Source organism: Gordionus sp. m RMFG-2023, chromosome 5 (genome assembly GCF_954871325.1).
Source record: "Gordionus sp. m RMFG-2023 chromosome 5, tfGorSpeb1-WG-v2, whole genome shotgun sequence".
Taxonomy (NCBI): domain Eukaryota; kingdom Metazoa; phylum Nematomorpha; class Gordioida; order Chordodea; family Parachordodidae; genus Gordionus; species Gordionus sp. m RMFG-2023.
Window position 1 is genome coordinate 4,401,146 of NC_088779.1, and position 9,630 is coordinate 4,410,775.

Consider the following 9,630-nt stretch of genomic DNA (forward strand, 5'->3'; position numbering starts at 1 on the left):
CAAAGTTAGAATCATTTGAATTTATTCAACCTTAAAACCACAGATGTAGCAGATGCATTTTTCTAAAGAGTAGGCTAAATCCAAAATTTTATTCATTTATTCAGCTAGGTCTATTTCAAGATCTTAGAAAAAAAATATTTATAAACATTTATTTTATATGTAGAATGTAAATTTAATTAGAGATTTCCATCATGATAATAAAAAAAATAAGTTTTATAAAAATTGTATTTCTCTGATTTATAAAAAAAAATCTAGGCCTTATGTTATTGAGGTAGGTTTATTAATTTTTTAAAATTTTAAACAATGAATAAAAAATTATTAATTTTTTCCATTTATGAATTTTAATTTTTCATTACATTAATATATATATATATTTCTTTAAAAATGGAATGGGTCATTTAAATATAACCAACCAGATCTAAATATAGAGGATTCAAAGCCAGCTCAGTGTCAGATCTGGTACTTTATATTTATAATTTACAACTATAATGTGGAACTTAAATATAGATAAACTATTTATATAACAAGCTTTAAACATATCCATATTATATGTACACTATTATAATATCACAATTATATTTTCATTTCCCCATTTAAATTTTCATTCAAAATCAATTACATATCAAAATAAAATCAAGTAATTGTTCTTAATAGTTTTGCCTGTTTTTTCTCTTGAATTTCTCTAATTTGATCTTCAACAACTTTGTCCCGTTCTTGCAGAAACTTTTCATATTCTTGAGTATCCAGTTGTTTAACCACCTTTATGCCTAGGGAGTGGCAAGTACCAATCAACATTCTGCACATTTTAGACATGGATATGCCTAGTAAATTTGGATCTTCGATTTTAACCTTTGCTACTTCGTAAATGTGTTTTAGTGATAGCATTCCAGCATGTTCTTTGGCTTTATATATAATTACAAAGTTATCTTAGTGTAAGAAAATTTTAATCGTAAACATAATTATCAGTCTAGAGAATTTATTTAATACATCCATATTTATTAAGGTAGGATACAAATATAATTAATTATTATAAATCAACTATTATATATTATAATTTGGTTGTTGAAAAATATTTAACATTTGTCAGTCTAGATTAAAATAATATATTTTATATTTACCGTGATTCATTGCTCCTCTCACTATTCCAGCAGCTGAAAATAAGAAATAGGTAGCAGTGGGGGGATGTATTGTCAGATTATATGTTCTATCAGGCTTTTAAAAAAATGTGATTTCATTGAATATAATTAGATAATTTAAATAACATTTACAATGAAAAAAAGAAAATATAATAAGTTTAAATAAAATATCATGATAAAAATTAAGATGGGCAAATATCTATTTAATTTCTTGTACATTAATTTTTATACTGCAGGGAATAGGCACACCATATCTTACATTTTCAGTTTTTTGATTGAATTCTTTACAAAATTGGGCAACATTGACAGAATGCTTAATTAAATTATATTATGGCATTTATTTAAATAATAACCTGGCCTAGTTGTGGTCCTAACGGTGGAGCTGCTGATGCTTTACCAGCTGGAATTTTAAGTCTTAAAAAATTCCCAACCTTGACTTTATCTAGAAGTTTTTTGCCTTTTTTAACTTGAGCTAATCTTTTCGACATGCTCTTTTAAAAAATCATATGACTTAGATTCTTATGCGAAATATTGAATTTTATTCATCGAATCTAATTTAATCTTAATTGTTTGTAAACAAAACATCTTTTTAATATTAATTCAGTTTTTGTTTATATTAAATAATTTCATATTATATATTTCAAAAGATTATAACGGGTTAATCAATAAAAAAAATGTACTTTACTAATACATTTATAAAATGCCTATCTAAATTTACTCGTATGTTTCGGTCAAACGCTACATTAAATTTTCATATTTTAATCATTTATTTTATTTATTATAGAAAACAAGGTATATTGATTTTAAATAATGGATAAATTTATATTATATATTATTTTTTAATATTGACATAATAGTTTTATCAGCGTTTTAAGTTAAAACCTACCCATTGTAGACCTCTAGTGTGCATAATGTTTAAATAGGATTCTATTATAATTCAAATTTTGAAATGAGACAAAATTTTATTGAGTTGATATCTCATCTATAGATAAAAAATGATTGTTAGATCTAATACCTATACAAAATAATAAATGTTAGATATTGTTAGTATAGACATTTCCAAAAAAATTTTCTGTAAATAAATTTTTAGCCATACTAAAAGTCTCTACATGGACACTTGATGGCAGCAATGTTTATATTTTATGAAAATCACCTCTCTAGATATATATTTAATTGATTTTTATATAAATACAGATAAAACATTTTTGTTTCTAAATATCTTAACAACTCTAACATTTTTGTTTCTTAATATCTTAACAACTCTGCTATTACCAATAGTCATTAAACTACTATTATCAATAACCATAGTCAATTTTAAATAATTCTGTATTTTAATTTTTAAATATTTGTTGATTTGGTTAAGTCATATAAACTTATCCAATTTTTCACATATAAGTGAGGGTTGAGTGATTGCATTGTTTGGATAGAAGCCATTTTTATTAGCTCATTGTGATAGCTGGATTGTTAACTTAATAGCTTCAAGGAATTTGTCACCTAGAAGAATTTTTATATGAAGATGATACCACATTTTGGAAGTCATTTTGATAATAATTAATAACCAATCTGATTAACTAATAAGATTGTTTCTAATTTACAATATATCTTTTAACATTTCACAGTAAAAATCTACTTTTTTTAAATATACAACTTTCTATGATTAAACCATGACATAAATGCTACTATAACAATCCAATCCTTTAAGAACTCATGTGAATTATGCAAGGCCAGGTTTTTTTTTTGCAAGGAAGCTAACAATATTTTGTTATTTGAATAATAAGATGTGATAGTCATAGTGGTTTTATCTTATTTTAATTTTATTATTAGAATTAATTACTCATTATAATAGACATAATTTATAATACTATGATCTTATTAAATTTCTTTTAAATTTTTGGTTTTATTTATAGATATAAATTTTGTTCAATTTTTTTTTTTAAATGTGATTTATTCGTTTTTTTATTAATAATGTTATAAAAGTAAATGAAATGATAAATGCATTAATTTTAATCTGCTTACATTGGAAATTGACACTTGTATTTATAAAGGGAACAGGAATTTACCAATCAAAAACAATTGGTCATACCTCTCTTAGAGAAAGCTTTGTGATTCTCTTCACACTTTACTCTTTTGTCTTGGAATTGATTTAATATCATGATCAAAGCTTTTATTACTAAAAAAATACTTAATGCTTAAACATTACTATAAATTAAACAAAATTAATCTTGATATCTAATAAATTATTACAGCCCATTAATTTTAATGGATTTAATAAAACAAGTTATTTTACTCCATAGGCATAGCCAGGGGGGGGATAAAAGAGAAAATATCCCTCTTCCAAAAGCCTGCCCTATACAATATCTCCATCCTTGAGAAATGTTTTAATATTAATAGAAGCAATAAAATGTTTTAATCAAACATGGCAAAAAAAACTTTCCTTTTATTTATACATATATTTGTTCTTAATTAGCATCAATGTTAAATTCAAAGTCTTTCTATTCTCTATTTTTATCTTTATTAATATACTATTATTATTGTTTAATATTTATATATATATATCAGGAATCCCTTGCACCAAATAAAAAATCAACCCCCTCCTTTCCCGCCTTTAAATGCGTCGCAAGGCAGGTCTAGCCTCGGTGGAGCGAGATAAAATGGCGCGAGATCGTTATAAGGCCAAAGGAAGTGAGATGGCATCAGCTCGGCTCGCACTCTTGACGCGCTCTGTAGAAACTTTGAAAGACAGGTTCGAAAGAATTGGCGTTATTTATTGTATGTATATATTAAATAATGAATATTCCTTCATTTCACTTTAAATGTAACCAATCAAATAGCGCTTAGTCCACCAACTAGTAGGGTTAGCATTAGTGTTTCCAAAAGCCCGATTTGAGTCAATTCTTAAGAACGGCTCAATTAAGATTATAGCCAAAATAATATTTTTGTAACCCTAGATATTTTTACTCATAGATTGTAAAAAGGTTTAGTTTGGACCATTAAAATCTCGAGGCTTATATAATGTTCATTTGGATATAATCTTTATCTGGCCATTTTTAAAAATCGACCCGAATCGGGTATTTTAACAACACTAGTTAGCATAATTAAATTGATTAAAATGACGATTAAATCAATGATTTAAAAAAAAAATTATAACTTTTTTTTGAATAAAAAGCATCATTTAAATTAATTCTTATTTTTTTGTATTTATTTAATTCCAATACTAGTTTTATATTCAAATATAAAAATATTGAACCGATTCTGAAGCTGACTCATTTGATTTAGATATCATTGATTGATTCACGTGTAAATATATCAATTAAAATAGCTTAATAATTTTGAAATGACCTACCTTTGTAACCAACCTCCACTTTCCATAAAAATACAAAATACAAGAAAATCTAAAAAAGATATGTTTTCCATACAAGTTTTAATTAATTGCTATTTTTTTGGTATAAACTCCTATAAAATCATTTTAACATTGTTAAAATTAAAAAAGATATCAAAAATCATTTTATATGTATTCTAGTTTCTATAAAATTTAATTATAATAATCTTTAACATTTTTTTTCAATTAAAAAAATGGTAATATATAATTTTATCAATATTCGATACTATTTTTGATATTAATACTTTTTAGTCAATTCAATATTAACATTAACATTGACTCATAACTTATTTTACGCAAGAGTTTATTTTTTTTAAAAAAAACTATTTATTATATTATAAAATTTAATTTTAATTAAATAAATCGTTTTTTTTAAAAGCTTTTGATTTTATAATAAATAATCATAATTTTTGCCAACCCTATCTACCTAGATTGCAAAGCTTTGCGGCCAAGCACGGTAACGATATAAGATCAAACCCCACCCTCCGAACCCAATTTCACGCCATGTGCGCCTCCCTCGGGGTCGACCCCCTTTCTAGCGCCCGGGATCCTTCTCTCTCCATGATCGGAAAAATATTTTTGGGAAGAGAAAGCGGACTTCTAACAAGATTTTACACTGAATTGGCCGTGCAGGTATAATTTAATATTGCGTAGTAGTATTGTCACCGTAATGTAAAGGGGTTAGATCAAAATTTCACAAACTGTTGATCAAATTTTTCCCCAAAATTCCTTATTCAAAATGGCTGATTTTTTTTAAAAAATATTGTTGTTAAACTCCGTTTTAAATTGGATACCACGGAATGGATCCTCATCAAATTAGCACACTTTCTATATTAACGGGAAGTGGGAGGGCAGGTTGGCGGGGTAAAAAGGAATTGCCTCCATATATCTTTCAAGTAGTCCGGTTCTACTAGGGGTATCGGATAAGTTATGGTATGTTGTCTTGAAATTATTTTTCCTCATCAACTCGTTACCTATCTTCAAGTTTATTAGTGGTGACTTAGATATCCTCCATTTTAACCATATTTTTTTCATGTTCGGATGTATTATTTTTACGAATAGGTGATTGAAGCCTGTTTAGCCTCCCGGACGCGTAACGGAGGTATACTTCCACTTAGCCAATTGACTCGTGACGTTACGCGCAGTAGAGGTCCTTACGCGCCGCCCATAAATGACGCTGATATACTAGAGACTATTAGACTCGTGGAAAGACATTTGGGCAACGGGTTCAGGGTTGTTAGGTAAATATAAAGGAATAAAACCCCCTTTTTTTTAAGAAAATTAAATTCAATATCACATTCCTCTCAAATATATACTTGAGTTATTTTAAATTATCTGGACATGTTTTTTTTTATATTTAAAAATCAGCGTATTTATTGGTTTTCATTAAAGTTTCAAGTTTATCAATTTAAATTTTTTGATTCAAAATTTCCTAGGTAGGATATATGTTGAAATTTAGAGAAGAGATGAAAATGAAAAAAATAAGGAGAGTAGAGAAGATAGGAAATTATAAAAAATTAACATCTCATATTTAGGTTGCCCAAAAGTGAAACTAAGATATCCACTACCGAAATACTCGAAGGAAACCCCGGGAAAAAGAGTGAAGAAGATGACGACGAAGAAGAAATATATGTTCAATGCGCTCCAGGAGATTTAACCGTTGACCATTTGAGGCTCATAGAACTAGCCAGGGTCAAGAAAGAAGGAGATAGCAAAAAAGAATCAAGTAAGGTCAGATTAAAATAATTTTTAAAAAAGAGATAATTTTACTACAATATATACTTCTTATTTCAAAATCATTTTGAAAAGTTGGCGCATCAATTTTGATCAATTGAATGGAAAGAATTGAATTGTTAGAAGATATGAGTAATGAAGTATTTTTTAAAATATTTTTCAAATCAGCCAGACACGCCAATACAGATTTGCAAAAATAATTCAAACTTTGGCTATTTGTCAGCTTTTCTTTAAAGATCTTCTTCTAGGCTAATGTTAGATATCGGATAGTCAACCAACATATAGCAATTACTAAACAACGTTCATTTTTTTTAAAAAAATCTTAAGACCTATTTATTTTTTTAATATTTATTAATGGAATCACGTGGTCGAGTTCGATCTACTATATATCATCTCCCAAGTATTGAACCACCAATTTGGCTTAAGAAAGATAAACATGATCTTACGGGATTCGAACCCAGGATCTTCGGATTGAAATACAGGCACTCATCCAACTTGGCCAGAGACGCTTCTAGAAAATGAGTAAACAAGTGCCATGTTATATCTAACATTAACCTCTTTTTTTACAACGATTCACTTTAAGTTTAATTAATTTATATATTATTAATGCAACCGAATAACCATTTCAGTATCTGACATTTACGATCGATTTCATGTGCTTTCTTTATTATGATGTTTTTTGCAATGAACGAAACAATCAGTAGTGTTGTTAAATTGTTGGACTTGGCCGATTTTTTGGATCCTTGGGAACTCGAAAAGGACCAAATCTATCCACAAAAAAGATTTTATCCAAAAAATATATTGACCAATCCTGGAGATTTCTTATCTATGGCACAAATTTTTATATAAGATTAAAACTAATACATACAACACTTACTTTCAAAAAACCTGACGCCAATTGCGCATTTTATGTTATTTATCATATATCTTATTATGCGTAAATTTTTTTAAACTTATGAAATTCTAATATAATATTTTATTCTTGAAAAATAGTCTATTAAAATGCTTTTGCAGATTATTAAAATTTCTAGATTATTATTAAAGTATAAAGTAAATTCTAATAACGCTTCACCCGATCCCAAGCGGACCTGTAGTGAATATCTCCTACTCCCATTATTCTACCTGTATATTAAGCTTCGCAACTTCATGTTTCTATCAAGTGGAAAGTAGAATCCCAACTAGTTATTCATGATCAATGTTGAATTATATAAAAATATTATTAATTTTAAAAATATTAATTAAGACGCCTTATCGGATAGGAATTTAATAATATACCGAGAGATTTGAAAAGTTCTAAAAGTTGAAGCCAATAAATTGTATATTATTAAAAAATATTTATATTACAGATAAGTAAAGATACCGGAAGTACCGGGAAAGCCGCGTTGACATTCGACGAAATGGTTAAAGCCACTGGTTGGGAACCTGAACGGGTTCGGTTAGGTTATTTTTTTTTTTTTATTCATACCTCATAAAATAAAGGGGAAATTTTTGATTCATCCGTCATTAAATAGATGAGAAAATTTTGATTATTTTACATGATATTTATAATAAAACACTTAAGTATTTTTAAAAAAATTAGATATAACGATATATTTTAGTAAATCATATTTTGCAGGGATGTTAATATATCTAAATTGTAGATGCTATCAATATTATCTCCATCTATCTACTTTCTTTATACATTTTTTTATAGAAGGTGTCTGTGCATCTTTGTCAGGATACATTGTTTCATTATCTTGAATTATTGAATAATAAGAAAAGCTCGCATTGTTTTTTTGATTATATAAGAAATTCTAAAGATCATTTTTTTATATCTTCCTCGTGTAAGTAAAAGCCTAAAGATATTATATGGCCTCCATTGGTAGTTAATTTTTTCTTACTTTTTGAACTCGCATAATCTATATTTCGTTTAAATATCGAATTATTTTTCCGAACATAAAAAAATTGCAAAACATTAATTCTGATGCTGAGCATTTAAACTTTAAAGAGAATCAGATCTTTTTATATTTTGTTATTTATAAAAGGTATCAATTATCTAATCAAAGATGGTCTCGTGTGGATAGATGAACAAAACTTGGATCACAATGGACGAAGCGTTAGCATGTATTGGTTCCTCAACTTTTTCTAAATTTTTGTTTTCTAGTCTGGTAAAGGAATTAGAACATCATGAAACTCTTATAACGAAAATTTATTATATTATGATTTATATACTATTTTATAATTTAAATTTTTATAGTGTTATTATATTAACATATTATAAACCTTATCGTATTATTTATTATTAATTGTTATTTGATTCCATCTCCTCCGCGTATTTTGGCTGTATTAAAGGCCTTTCCCTTGACGTCGCTAGCTTTTCACTTTTTGAAATCTTGAAATAAGAAGAAAAATTTTTTTTGTCAAAAATTTAAAAATAATAATCAAGGGTTTTAAGCATCTATACGCCCATCCTCTTCCCCTGACGTTGATACCTCACTTTCTAAGTAGGATTGAGATTTTAGTAAATCTATATTATATTAGGTGGCAAAGGTATCCAAAATTGTATAAAACCTGATAAAAGAATTTTTTTAAAGGAAAGGTTAAATACCACTTATAAGTCAATTGTCTAGCGATAAATGAGGACTGTGAAATTATGTTGGTAAATTGGGTGCTTTTGGAATATGAGGAATAACGTTTTTAAATATGTATTTATATAATATTAGTACCATAAATCTAGCAAATGATATTCAAATCTGACTAATATTTTGGATACAAATAATTTTAATTATTCGAATTTTGTTAATTACATTCGAGTAATTAAACCCTAATATTAATTCGAATAGTAAAAAAAATTGGGCTGTGCAGATATTAAATATCAGATCGGGCCGATACTTTTAAAAACCCGATCCGATATTCTTTGTTTTTAAAAAAATGGAACGGCCTTAAATCTATACAGATAAAAACCTGCATTCGTGTGGCAAGAATTCTCTTGGGGGGGGGGGGGGGGGGGTAGATTAAAGCACAAAAACATAATTAATGTAAATTTATAATAAAAAATTCAATTTTCTTTGGGATTGAGCATTTTTTTAATGATTTCTACAGTGCTTGGTATCAACTTTCTACATATATTCAGAAGGACTAACACCCATTCAAACTTTTTTTATAGGGTAATTCTCACTTAACTTCTTGATTTGAGCCGATTTTAAAAAAAAAGTCTAATTAAATATTTTATCCAGAAAATATTTCGCAAGCTTAAAGATTTTGATCATATATGGCACAAAGGTTTGGACATCTAATAGAGAAACCTCGAGGCTTAGGCAAATTTTTCTGGGCTAAAATATAAGCTGACCAATTTTAAATTCAAAGATAAATTATATTTATGATTTTTTTTAAATAGGTTTA

General features: G+C 27.2%; 2 protein-coding genes across 2 annotated transcripts; one reads left to right on the forward strand and one right to left on the reverse strand.

Moving 5' to 3' along the window:
• Positions 1-560: 560 nt before the first annotated feature.
• On the reverse strand, positions 561-1,646 carry LOC135929844 (large ribosomal subunit protein uL11m-like). Its single transcript, XM_065466574.1, has 4 exons — positions 1,490-1,646; positions 1,354-1,449; positions 1,119-1,212; positions 561-902 (listed from the first exon to the last, which is right to left on the reverse strand). Exons 1-4 carry the CDS (start codon positions 1,622-1,624, stop codon positions 634-636), a joined length of 594 nt encoding a protein of 197 aa, XP_065322646.1. The 5' UTR covers positions 1,625-1,646; the 3' UTR covers positions 561-633.
• Positions 1,647-1,855: 209 nt separating this feature from the next.
• LOC135929511 (vacuolar-sorting protein SNF8-like) lies at positions 1,856-8,453 on the forward strand. The gene is made up of 7 exons (XM_065466123.1): positions 1,856-1,928; positions 3,696-3,879; positions 4,947-5,148; positions 5,578-5,756; positions 6,051-6,246; positions 7,596-7,689; positions 8,274-8,453. The coding sequence occupies exons 2-7, from the start codon at positions 3,746-3,748 to the stop codon at positions 8,375-8,377; spliced, it is 909 nt and encodes a 302-aa protein (XP_065322195.1). The 5' UTR covers positions 1,856-1,928; positions 3,696-3,745; the 3' UTR covers positions 8,378-8,453.
• Positions 8,454-9,630: the final 1,177 nt, after the last annotated feature.